Source organism: Dryas octopetala, chromosome 8 (assembly GCF_963921425.1).
Source record: "Dryas octopetala chromosome 8, drDryOcto1.1, whole genome shotgun sequence".
In the NCBI taxonomy this organism is placed as follows: domain Eukaryota; kingdom Viridiplantae; phylum Streptophyta; class Magnoliopsida; order Rosales; family Rosaceae; genus Dryas; species Dryas octopetala.
This window is the reverse complement of record NC_141373.1, coordinates 15,166,919-15,188,560: the sequence shown is the minus strand read 5'-3', so window position 1 is coordinate 15,188,560 and position 21,642 is coordinate 15,166,919. Positions and strand designations below refer to the sequence as shown.

The 21,642-nt window shown below is 34.2% G+C and overlaps 1 protein-coding gene and 1 pseudogene across 3 annotated transcripts; one reads left to right on the top strand and one right to left on the bottom strand.

The window, feature by feature from the left end:
• The first annotated feature begins 3,229 nt into the window (after positions 1-3,229).
• LOC147277544 (disease resistance protein At4g27190-like) lies at positions 3,230-11,336 on the top strand. 2 transcript variants are annotated; one of them, XM_086252878.1, is made up of 6 exons: positions 3,230-4,034; positions 4,270-6,678; positions 7,800-8,222; positions 8,325-8,909; positions 9,488-10,343; positions 10,856-11,336. In XM_086252878.1, the coding sequence occupies exons 2-5, from the start codon at positions 4,297-4,299 to the stop codon at positions 10,328-10,330; spliced, it is 4,233 nt and encodes a 1,410-aa protein (XP_086109004.1). In that variant the 5' UTR covers positions 3,230-4,034; positions 4,270-4,296; the 3' UTR covers positions 10,331-10,343; positions 10,856-11,336. The 2 variants fall into 2 exon arrangements, with proteins under 2 accessions (XP_086109004.1, XP_086109005.1); XM_086252879.1 differs by having other exon boundaries at positions 4,251-6,678.
• Positions 11,337-12,087: 751 nt separating this feature from the next.
• Positions 12,088-21,204, bottom strand: LOC147277543 (ATP-dependent Clp protease proteolytic subunit 3, chloroplastic-like; annotated as a pseudogene). The gene is made up of 5 exons (XR_015123749.1): positions 20,773-21,204; positions 20,341-20,455; positions 16,581-16,756; positions 12,462-12,557; positions 12,088-12,380 (listed from the first exon to the last, which is right to left on the bottom strand). The product of XR_015123749.1 is annotated as an ATP-dependent Clp protease proteolytic subunit 3, chloroplastic-like (transcript).
• Positions 21,205-21,642: the final 438 nt, after the last annotated feature.

The following is a 21,642-nucleotide window of genomic DNA, read 5'->3' as shown; positions in this document are numbered from 1 at the left end:
AGATGGATACAACTTGATTTTTGAACTTGTAATTGTTGACAAGAATTGTATAATTATTTTTGTTCATTATTTAGATCGTTTATTTGACGGCAGGAGACGATATATGTAATTTCTTATGAAGATCTAGTGGGGTTGTGAAGAAATTCAATGCTTCTTTCTACAAGTGCCACTTTACCTCTTCAATATAAAAGAATTTATCGTTGCATGTTCTTTTTGGATAAATGATTCAAAACCTGATTTGCAGCATCCCAGCCCAAGCCCATCATCAGTTTTGGCAATTAAAATTGTTAAATAAATTTAAAAATTAAGAAAAAAAAGAGTGGAGTGCAGAATCTACAGATTACTTTTTGGAGTGTTGCCTCCCAAGGAAAATTGGTAAATTGGATCATAAATAATTCAGAAGGGCGCGTGCATCCCATGCCTAGCTCATCACTTCCCATGACTGTAACCCTTTTCATTTTGAATTACATCTCATGTCTATCTCCAAATTCAACTACTCATGTACTCCACAGTGGAAAAAAAAAATTACAAATTCAACCTTTTTTGTTTTTGTCTGAATTTAACTGTTACACAATGGGAAAAGAAAATACTCTTGGTTCCGATCGATAGTCTAATATTGATTAATCAGTGGGCAGAACATCAATCACTCCAACTTCATTTTCATAAAATTAGTATACATATTGTGATTTAACGGACACCCTAAAACTTACTTGAGATTGAGACTTTAACAATTTTTTCAAAAAAAAAACTTATTCATCTCAACAAATAAAAATTATTAAAAGAAAAGAGAGAGAGAGAGAGAGAGAGAGAGAGAGAGAGAGAGAGAGAGAGGGGCTCCATTGTGGGTCAATAATAGTAGCCACTAAGTAAATGACCATTTAGTCTAATGAATGGATGACGTATACTCAGTTTTCCTTTTATCAGAAGTGGTCCTAAGTTTAAAACTTATAGACGATAATTGCTAATAAAAAGAATAATAGTAGTCACCAAAGTTATCTCAAATTTGATTAAGGAAATATGGAAGATGTCTTTTTACTAAAATAAATAAGATTCAAAGTATAAGAGCTGGACATGAACAAATAAGGCACTACCACATTTGTTGGTAATGTCCTTTTATTTTTCTTTTTTGACGGCTTTATGTTAGGTATTAACTCCAAGATTTTGGACTCCGCCCAAAATCTCTGAATTAAAACCTAACATGCAGCCTTTACAAAATCCATTCTACTCTAGGAGGGGAAATACCCTTCAAATAAGGGGAAATACCCTTCAAATCAGGGAAGAACTTTATTATGAATTAAAAGGATTTTCTTATAAATTTTAAAACATCCTTGGTCTCCATCTAAAAACTGTTTTTCTAAATGACCTAAGCCTAATTATCTCTAAAATTAATGAGCAACTTGTATTAATATTGAATAAGGATTCTCGTGCCTTATCTCAAATGGTAATATATAAAAGGGAAAATTAGAGTTTAGTTCTTCTAACATTTCTTATTTAGAAAAAAACCTTATGACTTTTTTTTCCCAAATAAAGTTCTTAGTTTTTCTAAATAAAGCCCTTTGACCATTGCCTTGTCAAAGAAATATGTCATTATTTTTGTATTTTTTGAGGGTATAGGTACGGGTTCATCACATGCCTTCCTAGGGTATAGAATGAGGTTTATGGAGGCTGCATGTTAGGTTTTAACTCTGAGATTTTAGGCGGAACCCAAAATCTTAGAATTAAAACCTAATATAAAGCCAACAAACCAGGGTTTGAGAAGAAGTAAAAATACACTACCGAACACTCAAAAATGACCGCTAAGGACTTGGCACCTAGTATGTGTGAAAACATTGAAACTAATGGACTAATATTATGTAATATGGAATAGTTACAATATTATTGGACTTTAGTTAGAATTTTAAAAGTCATAAGGCTTTATTCAGTAAATTGTTAAATTAAAAGACCTAAATGGAAGTTTCTCTATATAAAATCAAAACTCCAAGCCAATTTGAAGCCCAAGTAAACTAAAATCCCAGAAATTACGGATCTGATTTAGTTTGTTGAAAACCTAGAATGAAGATTGCATATTCAATTTGGAAAAATCCAAGCCAAGAATGGAGATTACAAAACCCCACTTGAAAATCTGATCATTGGTCGCTCTACCGACATTAGGTGGTTGCTTGGCAACTGATGCAGCGTCATGCCCAGAGCCATCAGGGTCTTCGTGCTCTGGTTTTGGATTCTTGACGTCGTCGGCCAGAAGGAGAGAGAGAGAGAGAGAGAGAGAGAGAGAGAGAGAGAGAGAGAGAGAGAGGGTTTGTGAGAGGAATTTTGAAAAATTGTGTTGACACAATATATATAAGGTAGTTTGGTCTCAAAAGTGTCAAAAGAGTTAAAAAAAAAAAAAAAGATTAATTTTGAAGTGAGAGTCAAAAAAGTAAGTTCGGTATTAAAATGAGTTATTTCATAAAATTTTCCTAATGGAAGCTCATAATGAAAGCTTAGACCATCTCCTTAATGCTTGTATTCATTATTGACCAACAAAAAAAAAAAATATTTGGATTGAGACTTTAAAATTTTAATAATGTCAAATTTTTTTTGTACATTTATGTTAAAATCAATTTTTTGGTCGGAGTATTAACATGTTGACCATATGCCAACTGTTTTGTTCTAAAAAGTGTCAAAAGAGTAAAAAAAAAAATAGTTTTAGAGCTGAGAGTAAAAAAAGTAAGTTTGGTATTTAAAAGGATTATTTTAGAAAATTTTCCTTTATATTATTATCTACGGAAGAAGCTGGTAGCAGTGGTGACAAAATGATTAGGTTAGGTAGCATCTAAAAAATAGTATAATACACCCTAAAGATGCCTTTCATAAAATAATACACCCTAAAGATGCCTTTCGATAAAATAATACACCCTAAAGATGCCTTCCATAAAATAATACACCCTAAAGATGCCTTTTGATAAAATAATACACCCTAAAGATGCCTTCCATAAAATAATACACCCTAAAGATGCCTTTCATAAAATAATACACCCTAAAGATGCCTTTCGATAAAATAATACACCCTAAAGATGCCTTCGATAAAATAATACACATGCTTATTTAAATAAATAAACTTTGTAATAATGTTGGAGTTGAAGTCGTTGTCTAAATAATTGAAGTCGAAGACTTGAAGTCAATACTCAGGCATTGAATCTCCATCTTGATCGACATTCTTCCTCCTGTGCTCTAAGCCAAGGTACGTAACTAGCTACTGCAGAATTTAAGAACAACTGATATATATATATATATATATATATATTGATCCTTATTAAGCATGAACTAGATTTCATTAATTAATTGAATAATGTTTTCATTAATTAGTTTTTCCTCTAATTTAAGTACCTTCTCTCTGCTCACTTGATTGCAGTTTGTTCGACGTTGCAGCAACCTTCTTCTTTTGCTTTTACTTCCTGTTTTCATTGTTTGTTCTCTACGTTCGTACTTTTCAAATTTATTAAGAAAACCAACCCATAAAAGAAAACAAAAAAAACAAAAAAAAGAAAAAAAAAAAAGCACTTATATTTCCTGCATTCCTACTCTGCCTGTTATTTCCACCTTCTGTTTGTTTAAGTTTACTTTGCATTTATTGGCCAAAAAAAAAAAAAAAAGTTTACTTTGCATTTGTCTACAAAAGAACCTTATACTTAAGGAAAAAAAAAAAGTTACCCGCTCTCAGTTCTTTAAACTCGCACTCTGTTCATTGTTTGTTCTCTACGTTCGTACTTTTCAAATTTATTAAGAAAACCAACCCATCAAAAAAAAAAAAAAAAAGCACTTATATTTCCTGCATTTCTACTCTGCCTGTTATTTCCACCTTCTGTTTGTTTAAGTTTACTTTGCATTTGTCTACAAAAGAACCTTATAATTAAGGAAAAAAAAAAAAAAAAAAAAAGGTTACCCGCTCTCAGTTCTTTAAGCTCGCACTCTGTTCATTCTAAGTTCGCGAAGGAATTTGAAGAGCAGTTACTAGCTTCGATCATTCAATCATAATTAACCACAAGAGAGATAAGGTACGGCCTTTAATTTTCTTGCTTGATTTCATTAATTGCTATGTTTTCTATTTTTTTATATTATATAATTTTCGAACTACATCCAATTCCAAACAATTGAATTATATACACATATATAATTATATATATATTGCAAATTTCCCAAACAATTGAAATATATATCGAAGGCAGTATTCCATCCTACCTTACCACACAAGTAATAGACTTTATCAACAGTATTCGAATCTCATTGCAGCTTTGTTGTCATCCTCTTCTTGAATATATGGAGTGTCTTATTGCAATTGGTACTGGGATTGTTGGAAAAATTGCCGAGTACACTGTTGAACCAGTTGGACGCCAAGTGGGTTATCTGTTTCACTACAAAAGCAACTTCCAGAATCTACAGAGTCAAGTGCGCGACTTGGCTGCTGACAGAGTGAATTTGCAGCGTAAGATTGTTGAAGAAGAAAGAAAAGGTAGAAAAGTTGGAGCCGACGTCAACAACTGGTTGGAAGATGTGGAAAAGATCATTGGAGAGGCAAACCGGATCTTTGAAGCTGAAGGCCAAGGAAAGATGAAGTGTCTCCATGGATTTTGTCCTAATCTGAAGCTCCGTTATCAGCTAAGCAGGAAATCAACAAAATTGGTACGCAGGGTTGTTGAACTCAATTTTGCAAAAAGAGATTTTACCAATATTGCAAGCGATGTTTCCCCACAAGAGGTCTGGACCGTATCTACCAAAGATTACGAGGCCTTTCATTCAAGGGATCTAATTCTGAAGAACATCATGGATGAACTGAGAAATCCTACTGCTGACATGATTGGGTTGTACGGTATTGGGGGTGTGGGCAAGACAACACTCGTCAAAGAAGTTTATAGGCAAGCAAAAGCAGATACAAAGTTATTTGATGATGTGGTCATGGTTCTAGATGTGAAAAATTCAAACTTGGAAAGAATTCAACAAGAGATTGCTCAACAGTTAGGTCTGGACGTTCCTAAGGATGCGAGTATACCTTTAAGAGCTCGTTTATGTGAAAGGGTAAAAGGCAAAAATATTCTTGTAATTTTAGATGACGTTCTGGAAAAAATTGATTTGGAGTCTCTGGGACTTCCCCGTTTGGCGACTTGCAAAATATTGTTAACATCTAGAATTCGAAATGTATTATCCTCTGATATGGGCACACAACAAGAGTTTCCTTTGCAAGTTTTAAACGAAGAAGAAACTTGGCGTTTATTTGAGAAGATGTCAGGGGATGTAGTTAAACATCCCGCAATACAAGAAGTAGCAACCAAAGTAGCCCAAAAATGTGGAGGCTTGCCAGTTTTAGTTGTCACAGTTGCAAGGGCTTTAAAAAATAGAAACAAGCCACATGCATGGAATGATGCCTTGAGAAGACTAAAAGAGTTCGACAAAGAAGAAGAATTGACAGAAAGAGCATACAAGGCTCTAGAGTGGAGTTACGACCAATTGGATGATAGGGAGCTTAAGCCATTGTTCTTGCTTTGTGGAATAAGTGTTATACGGGGGAACTATATCTATTTGAACGACTTGTTGAAATATGGTATGGGTTTGGATTTGTTTAAAAGTATGGATACAGTGGAAGCAGCATGGGATGCGTTACATTCAATGGTTGAAAAACTTAAAGATTCTTGTCTCTTGTTGCCCACTAATAATAATCTCGGTGTCAGAATGCATGATCTTGTACGCGATGTTGCTAACCGGATTGCATTCAGAGTTCAACATGTCTTATCAATCGAATATGGAGGTGAATTGAAAAAATGGCCAAATAAGAATTTCTTGAAAAAGTGCACTAAGATCTCTTTGCTTTATGGCAATATACCCATGCTTCCTGAAGTTTTGGAATGCCAAGAACTAGAAATGTTACGCTTTTGTAGGAAAGATGATGACTCAATGGAAATCTCATGCAACTTTTTTAAAGAAATGAAAAAACTCAAAGTGTTGGATTTAACCAATCGTCATTTTCCGTCTCTGCCTTCATCTTTTCAGTTTCTAAAGAATCTTCAGACGTTGTGTTTAGATGGATGCTTGTTGGGAGACATAGCTCTAGTTGGACAATTAACAAACTTACAAATTCTTAGCTTTATGGATTCCGAGCTTGAACATTTGCCCAAAGAAATAGGGCAATTGACTCAATTGCGGTTGTTGGATTTGTCCAATTCCTCTAAACTTGAAGTGATTTCACCTAATGTTATATCAAGCTTGCAAAGACTAGAAGACTTGAGCTTGAGAAACAGTTTTAACAAATGGGAGGCCGAAGTAGTCAATGAAAGAAGTAATGCCAGCATTTCAGAGCTGAAACACTTGTCTCAGCTAACAGCATTAGAAATATGTATTCCAGATGCTAACACTCTTCCAGAAAACTTGTTCTCTGATAGGTTAGAAAGATACCAAATCTTTATCGGAGATGTGTGGGGTCCAATGAACAAAACGACTCTCAACAGACTAAAGCTCAAGCTCACTAGCAACAATAAATTAGACAAAGCTGGTCTAAAAATGTTGTTGAAGAGATGTGAAGATTTGTACTTGGATGGGGCAGAGGGTGTTAATGACATTGTCTATCAATTAGATAGTGAAGATTTTCAGAAACTGGAGCATCTCCATCTCCAAAACAATCTTAATTTTACATATATCATTAATACGAAGGTACGTTCAATGTTTTATTTTGTCGTGCTTTTCTTTCATTTAGGATATGTTATTGTCTTTTTCTTACAAATTAATGCATGATTGCTGTATTGCATTAATTTATTTGTGACCTTTGAGCGTACGTGGAGAAAATAATTTATTTACTGAAGAAATGAAAGTCCTTTGCTTGCACATTCTAATTTCATTCTTTGAATTACAAATTCTTTTTTTTGGCCAGGGAATTACAAATTCTTTATTTTAAGCAAACTAAAAGGTACTTATGCTTTTCAAAGATTATGTTTCCCTACATATATTTTAGTTGTAAACGATGTGGTATAAATATAAACATAATATTAGTACACCAACTAGCTTGTGATCTAGTTGAATTTCTCTTTTCAATGTGGAAGAGATCCCAAGTTCAAATATCCCCTCCCCAAGATTAAAAAAAAAAAAAAAAACAGTATCAGTAAAAAAGGGAGGGCTTGGTATAAACTATAAAAGGTAAATAGATCCAAAAGGGGAAAGAAGGGCTTCGTACTGCTATCACTTAAGTGGTTTAATAATTTAAAAAATAATTTATTTAATTTTCTAAATTTTGAATTTCAATTGGAGATACATATTAAGACGTATATATTTCCTAATATCCATCATTTTAAGAGTTTTAATTCCTATGTATAACTTCAAAACAAAAATAGATATATATATATATATATATATAGGTAGAATTTGGCCACACCAAATCTTGATTGCTAGTTGTTGCATTTTTCTGTTTGGTCATTTAAAAACATTGAATATAATTAAATATATATCAAGTTTGTAATTAATATATGGCACCAATATATCCTTCTTATATTGGCATAAACTAATTAGTTTATGCCTTATTTGATATGTGAAGTTCAAATTAGTTTCGCTTGATTATTAGATGAGCAATTCACCTTCAAATCTCTTACCGTACAAAAACATATATAGTATCGGATCAGAGAATCAGGATGCTATAGTACCTATCTAGTAGGTTTAGTTTGTGTGTCATGCATATTTGCCTTTTACTACCATATTTAATACATGATATTACAAAAGTCTACATATTTGTAATATATATGCGTAATAATTAACTTTGTACAGTATCATGAATTGTACTACAGGTTGTGTTGCCCAATCTAGCAACCTTGAGTCTGCATGGAGATGGTGATTCAAGATTCTTGTTGTCATCTTCTATGGCTAAAAGTCTAGCAAACCTCAAACATCTTGAGATATCTGCATGTGAATTCATGGAAGAGATAGTATCAACAAAAAAATACGGTGAAGAAAATATGGATGATATGTTTCGTAATCTAGAAGGTTTGAGATTAAATAATCTTCCAAACCTTACTAGATTTTGCACAATAAGTTATATTGAATTTTTGTCCTTGAAGAAATTGGAATTAGTAGATTGTCCTAAGCTAGGGGCATTCATCATTGACCCTACGAGTAAAAATACTACAATCTGCAAAGAAATGGAAAAGAGGGACTCCAAGGAGAACATTGATATTGAGATTACTATACAATACTCTCTTTTTAATGAAAAGGTAACGTATATCTCTGAATTTCTTTCTTTCATCATTCTATTTCCATATTTCCTAAAAATATTCTTTTTTGTTTTAAAGTCCATGAGATGAATATATGTGCAGGTAAGATTTCTTTGCTTGGAGATATTGGTAATCAAGGGCCTAAGTAAATTGACGACAATATGGCACAATCAACTTGCTCCATACTCGTTTTGCAAACTCAGAACAGTTGAAGTTTCTAGTTGCAACAATCTAATAAATATCTTTGTGCCTATCATTGGAGGATTGAATGCTCTAGACACTGATCAATTTTTCAACTGTCAAAATCTTGATTCAATAGTCATAAGTGAGTGCTCAAGGTTAAAAAATATTTTTCCAGCTACAGTGGCCAGCTGTCTTTCTCAGCTACAAAAGCTGAATGTGTCGAATTGTGATGAAGTGGAGGAAATCGTGGCAAGGGAAATGGGACTAGAAACAACTCTCGAGTTTGAGTTCCCAAAAGTAACATTTTTGAGATTTCAATATATGTCCAAACTTAGGAGTTTTTGTTCGGGAATGCATACTACCAAGTGGCCGGTACTCAAATACTTGGGAATATATCATTGTGATAAAGTGGAAATATTTGCCACGGAACTTTCAATCTTTCAGGAAGAACATGATCGAAATGGTTTGTCTCTGGCTAAAGAATCTTTCTTTCTAATTGAGAAGGTAAGAGCACATCTACACATTTGTCTTATATGAAATTTATGTATTTCCTTTGTTAAATATTTTTTCTGATAAGTACTAAATTATTTATTCATTAAAATGATCACTTGGTTCATTATTTTTTTCAAATTTTCTTAAACATATCCATGAAAACAATATTACAGGGTAGAAATATTAGTTTTCCCACAGCTATATATCATCCTGTTTTTGTTATTTTTCCGTCATGTACAACTAAATTATTTATGCAATTATTCAATCTTGTTCAAAAAATGAAATTCGCACTCACATGCATAAAGACTTGAAAATATCTAAATATTTTTATATATATATGTGTGTGTATATATCAAAAAAGCTAGCACTGTTTTTAAGTCATTTGGTACATTTGGTGGGTTGTCCAATTGGAAGGGTCGTAGAATTTGCCCCTCTACACCCAAGTTCAATTCCCCTCCCCCTAAATATCAAAAAAAAAAAAAAAAAAATGTCATTTAGAAATATATTCATCTCAAAACTTTTGAGGTAAAAATTAATATATCTTACTCTATATGCTATTTAACATCCACACGTTTGATATTTTACTTCAGGATTCATTCCCCAACTTGGAACGATTGGCATTAGGGCGCCCCATAGAGATTTGGAATGGGCCACCCATAGCAGAGTTCCTGAGCAAACTAAAATCTTTTCAATTTAATGCATCCTTCTCCAAGCAAGCAGCTATTTTCCTTCAGAAATTGCATAATCTTGAAACACTTCTTTTCTTTGGTTGGTCCAAAGAAATATTTGTCAATGACGAAAACGAGGAAATACATGCAGTTGGGGGGGGGATCACCGTTCCACGTGTAAGATTTTTGGTGCTTTTTAATATGCACAAGTTGGTTCATGTAGGGAGTTGGAACTCCCAAGCAGCAGGCCCAGTTTTTGCAAGCTTGGAATTTCTAAAGGTGGAAGATTGTCCCAGATTAAAGATTGTAGAGTCATCCGCAATATCATTCAAGAATCTAACAACTTTGCAAGTATTTGGTTGTCACGGATTGGAATATTTAACAACATATTCGATAGCCAAAAGTTTAATGCAACTCACAAGAATGAAAATTCTGTGTTGTAATAGAATGAAAGGAATAGTGGCAAGCAACGAAGAAGATGCAGGAAATGAGATTTCTTTCAGCCGATTGCAGCATTTGAGCCTTGGTTCTCTACCAAGTCTGGAAGGCTTTTGCTCAGAAAATTGCTTGGTCGAATTCCCATCCTTACAAACTTTATCCGTAACTGGCTGCCTCAAGTTGAAGATTTCCCCTGAACTAGAAAGATTAAAGATAATTAACAGAGACAGTGAAGATGCTTTTTATCATAATAAGTATGCAGTGGGTGACAATGATAATGATGATGATGATGATAACGACGAGGTGGATGAGAACGATGATATATAATTAAAAAGCAATTGTAAGTTTTTAATTTTTTCAGCCAACAACTTCTTTGGTCATTTCAGTTTCTTGAAGCTAGCTAGCGTCCACTATGCAAGGACACTATCACAATTCACAATGCACACTGATCCATTAGTCAATACACTATCACAACAAACACTTATTCATTTTAGTTCCTATACATGCGTATCAATATCAACTCAATAATAATAACTCTCATAATTCAGTCATTACTTCTCATATTTATATGAAATTGTCAGTGAAATATTGCTAGAGGACATTTATTGATTTCACTGTAAGTATATATTTCTCCCTTGAGGATGATCCATACTTTTTTTTTTTTTGGCGAATGGGTATAGGATGATGTGCTTCTTATATAGTATCTTTATAGGACATGTATAGAATCACGTCATCCTGTCTAAAAAATGATTGGGCATCCATTTTAAAATCAATATGAAATTTCTCTCTTAACAGATTTTACCTTAGGCATTATTAGTTACTTGTTCTCACAATTCATTGTTCCACCTTCAGCATGTTGAACTCGGATCTTCACTGGTTTGGGATAAGCTTGCAAGCTGCCGCCTCAAGGGACAAGTCCAGAAGGCATGTACCTGTATTTGGGAACTTAGTATGTCACTGTGTTTGGGAAATGCTTGTGTGATTTGTGTTACTGGTGTGTTAAGGGTGCATTCCAAGTGTTTATGCTTATGTTTATTTGCGTGTAATTGTCTTGTGTTGCAAGTGTGATTTTCTGTCTGGTAGCAAAAGAAAAAAAAAAAGAAAAAAAAAAAGACAAGAAAAACAAGGAAATAAAGAAAAGTGTGATTTTTATTGGAGGCTTTGGAGCTCTCCTGAGTGTGCATTGCTTTGGTCCTGCTGGTGCTGGTGCTTTGTTATGGTTCCGAGAGCTTAGAGCTCTCTACTTCTGGTTTGGTGATTGGTTACTGGATGTCTCTCACCTCTGTTATTTTGTTTATACACCTTATTTTGCTTATGAATTTGGATTCTTTCATCCGTTTTTTTTCTTTTGGCCAAGAAATAACTGGATTTATTCCTTTAGTCGAAAAACTGGTTTGTTTGTTGCAGCTGTTAGCTGTATTTAGTTGGGTTTATTGTTCATGCTCTTTTTCATTTGCACATAATTGTTCTTGCCTGAAAACATTCAAAAACAAGATGAATGTGATGGCATGAATATCAATCTCTAAACCCAAAAAGTCAAGTGAAGCTACAATGACCTGCTGCTTCCTTTAAGAGTTAGTTTGAGAGTGTAATAATTCCTTGATTTTCATAAATTTAAAACAGGTCAAAAACATTGATGCCTAAAACATTGATTTTCATCTAATGGACCCAAAAAAATTAACCAAGGGAATATGAAAGGACATGACTACAACTAACCCATGATTGAATCCTCTGGCCAAATATTTTACTGAAACCCCTTTTCCTTAGCCAACTCTACAGATACAGGTGTATAAGGCAATGATAAGATAAGGGGCCAGAAAGCAAATTCAGTGCCCTTCCCAACCGGTACAAATGAGAAATATGAAAATCCCCTAACAGAGCTTTAATTACAAGTAATTTACAGAACAAGACTATCCTGACAGGTGAACAGTACAACATAGTCAAATAAACTAGGAGAAATTGTTAGAATTAGGATAGAGCATGGGTTTGGTTTCATCCAATGCACAAAATGGACCAAATGGACCAAAAAGAAAATTAACCAAAGGAAAAAAAAAAAAAAAACAGACGAGTCTCTACCTCATGTCTCATAGAGCAGCAGGTGATTCCTTTTACCTCTCGGCACCTCTCTCATTGTCGCTTCCCTCACTCTCTTTATTTCCATTATCCAAAATTTTATACTCTGAGGCCTATTATTTCTTGCTTTCTTGCTACCTTCAACTTTCCACATATCCCACACTTTTGTTCTGGGTGGAGGTGTGGAATCTCCAATTGGTGCAACTAAGCCTGGCTTCCCATCATCAATAACTACATCAATTAACCCATAATCCTTAGCTTCCCAAGGATTCATGAAATTATCACGGTCTGTGTCCATTTCAAGCTGAAATAGCAAAATATTTTTAATAAAATAAAAATAAACTTGTAATATTGACAATGAAAGAAATAGTAATTAATGCCTAACCTGCTCTTCAGGCTTTCCTGTGATTCTTGACAATATTTTGTTCAATTTAATCTTGTGGTACACCATTTCTCTAATTCGTATACCCATTTCTGTTGCCTGGAGTCACATGTAAAAATGAAAAGGTAAGTCATGATTATGAACCACCAATAAATGTGTCAGCCTTGTGAACAAAAATTAGTATTTTTCTAGTTTTATTTTCAACATTGCATGTGTTCTAGCCAGGAAGAAGAAGGAAAAAACAAAAAAGAGCGACTGAACTCCTCCATGACATAATTAATGTATGCGTTAAATCCAAAAGTTTAACCATCGTTAAAGACACCAGAACTCGTCAGATACATAATCTAAGACATAGATTACTTTGTATGACTTGATGAAAATTGATTTCAAGTACACTTTTCTTTGATGGAGGAGGAAAGTCAACCAATGTATTATAGTTAGATTTGGAAACAACTAATGCACTCATCAGCCCTCAGAGGGGAAAAAATGGCAATATAAAAATACTTATCACAACACAAGGCTACCTAAGTTGAACAACTAACAAAAGTCATTCCGCTTACAAATAGTGCGTACTTGAAAATTACTTTAAGCGAAACTGTTTCTCCCTACATTTCAATGAATAAAAATACTGAGCGTGGATAGCAAAGAAAACAAAAGTACAGGGTTAACAGACAATCCAGTATTTAAAGTTACCCACGGGAAAAAAGCAAACCTTCAATTAGAAGTCTAAAATGTAACAAAATGAAAACCAGACAAGGGCTTTAGCTGACCCAACAATAACCATTTTGGCGACAAGAACCTTGTATCCACCATAATTAGAATGTCATGATCTGTATACTATGAATTGAGAATATGGACACGAGTGTTGTCTATCAACATGTACACATTATGTTCGACATGTCAACTTCCAAAATAACAAATATGAGGACATGCCAATATATCTTTGTATTTTTTTAATCTATACATCCACAAACATCTGAGCATACCTTTTCTGGTATAACCATATATATGAAAGTATCTGTGCTGGTATAATACATCTTTTTATTTTTTATTTGAATAGACATCTAAAATTATGGAAACAATAACCATATATTTATAGACGAAAATGTTCAACACCTTGATATTTTCCACTCTATGGTCGAGGCATCACCTGATTAACTAGAGCAAGGGGAAAAGCTCACCACTCACAAGCCAAATCCTCACAACAAAGCAAGAAATGGGCATTCTGCTTTAATATTTTTTGTTGCACCAGGGAGAGAAACATCAATGCAACCAGGGCTGATCCAAACTGACTCCTAGCAGAGCAAACATGAGGACTCACTACTCACAGGTCCAAAGGCTCACAACAAAGCAATAAATGGTCATCCACTAAGCATGTGAACTTGTAAACAAACTGCAAAATCCGGGAGAGCTTGACTTTTTTTCTGGAGCACGAGGACTTTACTAGTCAAACAAAACATTATTAAGCATTTTATCAAAACCACCAACCGCAAGAGAAATTCTAGCTATAGAGATGGCATGGACTGGGGAGGATTCTAGCAAGTGGAGAATAGCTAGTGGCCAGAACTTTAGAGTGAAATCCTTTTGCTGGGTACTTTTGGGGTTTGAAGAATTCCTGTTTCCTTTGGCAGGGAATTTGGTGTTTGAAGGTTCCTCCTAGAGTGGCTTTGTTGTTTGGACAGCTGCTCATTGGAAAATTTAGATGAACGATAATTTACTAGAAGGGAGGAGTGTTTGTTAGTTGGTGATGTATGTGTTAAGGTTCTATGGAATCTTTAAACATCTTTTACTGCATTGTCGTACAGCAAGGGGTTTGTGGAGTTCTGTTTTCTCATTGCTGATCTAACATGGGTTTTTCTGTGGGCTGTTATGGCACTTTTGGGATCTTGGTTGTAGGTTATGTAGGAAAGGGACATTAGGTATGCTATTTGTTTGTGTTTTCTGGTGTTTATGGAGGCAGAGAAACTTTTGTAAGAAACAGTGTTTGATATTAAGGCTACTTTTTGGAATTTTCTGTTCTCTTGGATGACGTTTTTGTCCCACTTTTTTTATTATATTGATTTTGTTTCTTCTTTATATTTTTAATTTGTTTTTAAACCCCTTTATGCTCCCTGTGTACTCGGGATGCACACCCTTTTAATTGTACTTTATTTCTCAAAGGGGTAAAAAAGAAAAAAAATAAATTAACAGATAGAGGAAATCTCTCGTAAGCATGACAAAGCATACATAGGCATGAAAATGGTGAGCCATTCTCTTATCTAGTTAGATTCTTCATGTATCACTTACTGGCACAGATAATCTTACTTGGGGACAGAGGGCTACAAATAACAAGTGAAACCTATTCAATAAAAAGAAGAGAGCCAAAGACAAGTGTATACAAGCACCTAACCAAGCACTTTTTTTATTATATTGATTTTGTTCCTTCTTTACATTTTTAATTTGTTTTTAAACCCCTTTATGCTCCCTGTACTTGGGATGCACACCCTTTTAATTGTACTTTATTTCTCAAAGGGGTAAAAAAGAAAAAAAAAATTAGCAGATAGAGGAAATCTCTCATAAGCATGACAAAGCATACATAGGCATGAAAATGGTGTGCCATTCTCTTATCTAGTTACATTCTTACTTGGGGACAGAGGGCTACAAATAACAAGTGAATCCTATTCAATAGAAAGAAGAGAGCCAAAGACAAGTGTATACAAGCACCTAGCCAGACTCAGGTAGGAAATGCTACCACCTAACGACGTGAGATTTTGATGGGAACAAGATAAACGTATAACAAAAAGTAAACAAGTCAGGCTATTCTTAAATACAGCTCTTTCCACTAACATCTGTCAAATAATTACACATTGCCGTGGAAGTTCTAATAGGATGAAACCATCTCCAAGAGAACATATAAAGAATGAACAGATCATTGAATTCCGGTAACCTCAAAGATAGATAGATTTCCCCTTACAGTGGTTAATCCTATATTGCCATATAAAATAAAAATGTATAAATTACAACTGTAAAACAGAAAGTTACAAATCTCAAATAAAAAGGCAACCGTGCATTCTTATAAAAGTCAAACTATGCAATGAAGTTACTGTTGGTAGGCTATTAGCATGTGTTAAGGCTAACAGCTTATTTGAAGGCTAATCACTAGCATTTGATTTAGCTAATTTTTAAGGCTAATTAATTGACTCTCTGTCTGAATATTATATAAACAGTGTACATATGTCACTCTAAATAGCAATAAGAGTTATATTCTTCCCCCAGTGTCTTGATATTCTTTTTCAAAAATAAAAGTGTAGACAATTTATCTGTCGCTACTATGCAATGGATATCATTAAATATTCTCATCTCCGTTCTTGTCTTGTTGAGATCTCGTCTCAGTACTTGTCTCTCGCTGAGATTTCATCTTGGATCATGTCTCAGTTCTTGTCTTGCTGAGATCTCTTCTCGTTTCTTGTCTCGCTAAGATCTCTTCTCAGATCTCGTCTCAGTTCTATTTGTAGCAAACTGGGAGCAGTTGACATCTACTCTCTAGCTTGAGGGGGAGGTGTTGTTGATATAGGATGTTAAGGCTGACATCTTATTTGAAAGCTAATCACCAGAATTTGATGTAGCTAATTTCTAGTGCTAATTTCTAGGACAAATTAGTTGACTCTCTGTCCGAATATTATATCAACGGTTTTACATCTCACTCTAAGTAGCAATAAGAATTGTCTCGTTCTCCATATGTCTTGAAATTCTTTTTGAAAAGTCATGAAAGATGTTTGAACTACACTCTGAGACCATGCCTCAAACCATAGCTCAGCCTCAGGTGAGCTATGTTTTAAAATTCATCCCAAAAATTTAAATGATTATTAATAACTGAATACCAGAAACACAAAATAGCACTAATATTAATACATTCAAAGGAACCAAGGATAAAAAATAGTAACGTGGAAAAGCAGATTTACGGAAATATTGGTAAAAATTACAGAATCACCTGAAATTCACTTTAAAACATGAAATTTTGAATGATACTTTAGGAAAGTTTAAAATAATCAATAATGCATGAAATAGACATGTAATTAGGATTTACAACTACCATCATTGAAGATGAAAATCCACAAAGATAACCAGAAAACAAGCACTTACTTTGCCTCCAGCAGTTCCAAGAGGTTGATGGATCATCACTCTTGCATTGGGCATGCAGAACCTCTTTCCTTTTGTACCAGAAGCAAGGAGAAATGCACCCATAGAAGCAGCAAGCCCCAGGCAAACAGTTGAAACATCTGCTTTACACATTTTCATTGCATCATATATCCCCATTCCTACATGCAGCCGCAAACTGGTAAGAACAAAGAAGAAAGAGACCAACTTTTTAGTAAAAAAAAAACTTTGATCCAACAAAAAGTCATAACCTCGTTCACTCTTTTCACTGATATTACCCCAGTCAGCCCTCTGCCTTACTCCTTCCCTTCCCACACGGTTAATTTCTCACTCTCAATGTCATTCAAAATGCATAATAACTGTTCACAAATATAAAAAAGTATAGTAATTGATAAAGAGATAGACTTTCAGATCAATGAACCATGTGGACTCGAAATGAAACACCCAAAATCAAACCATACAAATCCTTGTCCCTCACACTAATCAACTTTGTTTCTCTTTCTTCATATTTGCATCACATATTTGTTTATGCTTTGATTTTTGTTTTCTCAGTTTTTGCTTTTGAATAGAATATGCCTTATGCATTTCCGGAAAGACCCATTCTACCCTCGCCAATCATCTATTTTCCTCTTTCTTTGTATATCCTTTGCACGTCTATTTCTTGTTTTATTATCATCTTCTTCTTTTTTCAGTTTTTTTTTTTTCTTAAAGAATATGCAGTTGAGGGATAAGGTTGATGATGTTCCCCAGCCATATGTGCATTGCTAAAAATTTCTACTAAATAAACAAAATTCAGTTTGGCCCATCTAAAATCAAATGCTAGCCAGCCCCTGCTTAATAACTTGCATCACCTACATAAATCTTTTGTACCATTTACTTCTAACTCGGGCAATTACAGATTTGCAAAGCCTCTCTTGTGGTCAGGACACTAGGAAGAGTTGGATTGCAAAATTTCAAAATTCTATACCCATACATCAATTTCACTAAGCAAGCTATCTACTAAACAAAATCCTCCTTCCTCAGGGCTAGGTGCTATTTAAGTGATTTGTAGAAACTAAAGACTATGCATGACGCATCCTTGAAGTTCCTCAAATGAGTTGGCAAAATTCAGAGAAGATCCTGCAGCTTCAACATAAAAGTTTCTTGGAAAATTAGAAAAATTAAGAAAGAATCTAATACAAATCCTAGTATGAAATTTGTGCTCGTTCAATTTCTGTCCCAGTATTTCAAAGTTGGTGCTAGTTAAATGGTTTTGCAGAATCAATGACCATGCACACACATCCTCGAAGTTCTCAACTGAGTTATATAAAAAAGATTATGGATGTTGATTCAATACAAAATTGGAAAATGAAAAGAATTAATAATTAAAGAAATTAGAGAAGCAGAACTATTCATAACCTAGGTTTAATTATGAAGTTGCTGCTGCATTTAAAGAGAGCCTCAACTTCAAAAGGGGCCAATTCTTTTAAGTGTGTTTGTCATATCCCAAGTAGAAGAAGTGAAAATTAAATAAAACGGAAATTGAGAATCCTACAAACGATCACACAGTCAAAAGTTATCTTCCAAACGCACACAAAAATGTATTCACACATTAGCAAAATGTTATAATAATGCCTTCTTTTGGATAAGTCATACATATCACCCTATACTCTCATGGAACTATCATATGGCAGAAAATTTAAGAGAAAAAAATAGTAGAAAGTTCTAAAATCAAAGTCAAAGAAAATTTTATGAAGCATGCAATCACTCTATTTCTTCATTCTGGAAAATGATTGATTCTATAGGCCATAACCAAAATCAACAATCACACATAGAACCATAATTGATTCTCTTCCCATTGAACTCTCTTCAGTTTCTTTCACTTCAATCAATATTCCCAACTGAATCATCATAAGTCTGCATCACCCATATCCACAATCCTAACTTAAACAAATGCAGACAAGGGCACTTAAGTTGTTGCTTGGATTTGATGTGAATGCTTTCTGCATCTAAAAGGCATTCACATCATATATCTATATATATATATATATATATATATATATGTATTATTTTTTTGATAGGATAGGATTAGAAGACATTCACATAATTTAATTTTTGTGCATGGCCGTATGATTTCATGTACACACAGTTTGAAATGCTTCTGCACCACTTTTAGTTTACCATGACCGGTTTCCCTCTCCGCCTCTCCCAACACGCCCAAAAAACCAAAACTACAACTCACACCTTTAAGTATTGACTTAACTAACAAATGATAATGAGAAATGAATTAAAGAGCCAGAACATGAAGTTGGTGATCAGGTCAGGATCTATTTGCAGTCTAGAAGGCATTTAGTACAACACCAAGGAGGTGAATTCAAACATATTAAATTTTCTCTAGAAAGTGTGTCCTATTCTTATCCACACGAAGAATTGAACCTTACATATTCCGGTTCTGTGATACCTATCTATAAAGATGAGTGAAGTCCTAGGAGCACTTGTACTCTAACACTGTTAAGATAAGGGTTTTCTTTTTTCCTTTCTTTTTCTGCTTGATAGAGCTAAGACCTTTTAGGGTGGGGAATTTGATAGACTTTACAAGATTTTTCCATCAGAACCCATGTTCTATTTGAATATTTGTGTAGTTACTAAAAGGCTGGTTTGGGAAAAAATCAACGTACCTGAGCTGTTATCCCCCCAGGGAAATAAGAAAGTGGTTTGCCTATAAGAATTGTTCCAAGAACTACTTGGAGTGTTCTCTAATAATCATATCCGTTCCCATTACTGCATCAACTTGAATAAACTCAATCTTTAGTGCTGGTGCAGTCTAGGTTCTTCCATGCACATGAATGAATCATCTTCAATTACTATCTTCTCTTCAATCAGTGCTACCTCCACCCTAAAATGAAATTTCTAATTCCTAACTGTTTACTTTCCTGGTAATTTGTCACACCATCATAAGTTTCATAACATATGCATTTCAGCTAAACTCATTTTATTAAAATGTTATTTCTCTATCACCCAACATTGCTGTACTATCAAGCTTAGCTGGTACTAAAGCGGCCTATTACTGAAAAAGATTAGGTTCTCAGTCATCTGAAAAGTTAACACAAGAATACAGTTGATTCAACTTCCCTAAACGATTTTCATTGATGATATTCAAAAAGCTTGGAGTAACCTGTAACTTTAAGGTTTGCAAATCCACCAAGCTGGTTTCAACATTGACCTAAGCTAACCATATATCCATCCAAGTTTGACATGTTCAGAGATGGTGATAAAGGTACCACAACCTGAACTTACCATGTGGAGACATTTTTCAAAGTTGCTGTTGATAGCCAAAGCATCAAACCTAGTAAAGCTCAACCCAAGAGTTATAACCAAATTGATCAATAGATACATGCAAGTAGAACATACATCAAAGCTTACTCAATTCCATATATTACTTGCTTTACATGGATAAAAATTCTTACAGTGCTCTCTTCTTAGTTTTTATTCATGCAGCATGTTGCAACAACAATGGATAATCATGACCTTTGTGCTTGATACCAAAGCATGGCTTCATGGCATGCTGTTTTCCCTGTTTACTATTTATCTTGCACACCCATACTTCACATTTCATTACAAATGTAAATTGGTTTACCTATTATGTAATAAAAATATGTAGTTCAGTTGTAAATTTTGTTAGCTCCAAGATCAAGGAAGTGTAAGAACAACGAACAATAAATAGAGGAGCCAGGATCAAACATATTGAATATATTTTTAAACCTACCAGCAGTAACAGAGCCACCAGGGGAATTGATAAACAATTTAATGTCTTTTTTTGGGTCTTCAGCATCTAGAAATAGAAGTTGGCTTATGATCAAATCCGCTGTCATGTCATCTACCTGCCCATCATCAGTGACAAAAGAAGCAAAGTTTAGCAAAGCAATCTTTCCTTTTTATGAATTTAGTCATCTCACAAGAAGAAAAATCAATAAACAAACAAACACCACACACACACACAGAGTAATCCATTCAAAATTTTCACTTACTATGAACTTTCAACAAACAGGAAAGAGTGCAAATTAACAAGAAACAGAAAAAACCCATGTCAAAAAATTCAATGCTGAAGCATGAAAACCAGAAAATATTGATATATAGGAAAACAAATCAAACAAAAAGAAAATACTCACGAATAAAGAGAGAAAGAGAGAGGAAAAACCTGAGAACCCAGAAAAATAATTCTCTGACGCAGAAGCATATTGGTGGTATCGAGCTCTTCGAATCTGGGAACCCGTGGAGCTGAAGTAGTTGCTGAGTAGAAATCCCAATTGCTTGACAAGGTCTGTCTTGTAGGCGACGAGCTTTTCAAGGCCTTAATCGCACCCACGCCTTTTATTCTTCTATCACAACTGATACCAGTGCTACTCCTATTAGGACCAGTGCTCTTCAGAATGGGTAAAATCGGCGCTTGGGTTTTTGATACGCTATTGTTAAAGCACAGAGGGCTTGAAGCTGAGGCTGCGTTTGTCATCATCTTCGCTCTATCTCCCTCTTTCTCTATTTCTTTGTCTCTGAAACTGTTTTCAGGTGACTCCTTTTCCTTTATCACAGTTTTTTTCTGAAAACTCTGTGTCAAATTGCCAAGGAAAAATAAGCTGAGCTTTTCGACGTTGTTTGGGCCTCTTCTACTTTTGTGTGAATAGTATTAAAAATTTGGGCTTCACCAATTGCAACACCAACGATGTTAAAGCTTAAGTTTAGGTATACAACTTTTATTCTCATCTTGTATCGGCTTCGCCAATTTTTGAATTGGCATAAATATCCTTTTTTAAATTCAATTTTGAAACAAGCTAATTATATTAAAAAGACCAAAATTGTAAAAAAACTACCTAACAACTAAACACAAAATTAAAATTGAAAATCAAAGATAAATAAGAGGATAAACAAGAATGTGGGAATAGATAAGTATTCATCCCACGTTCAAATCTCATACAAAAAGGGAATGGTATGATACTCTTTTACACACAATAGTATATCAGAAAAGTAGTTTCTCTACAGAAACATGCATTTGAGAGCACAAAAGAGAAAC

Bases quoted from the DNA above. Each gene is read 5' to 3' on its own strand.
- LOC147277544 (XM_086252878.1), top strand. From the start codon at position 4,297: ATGGAGTGTCTTATTGCAATTGGTACTGGGATTGTTGGAAAAATTGCC. The intron at 8,223-8,324 runs GTAACGTATATC...ATATATGTGCAG, and splicing joins ACTCTCTTTTTAATGAAAAG to GTAAGATTTCTTTGCTTGGA. The intron at 8,910-9,487 runs GTAAGAGCACAT...ATTTTACTTCAG, and splicing joins CTTTCTTTCTAATTGAGAAG to GATTCATTCCCCAACTTGGA.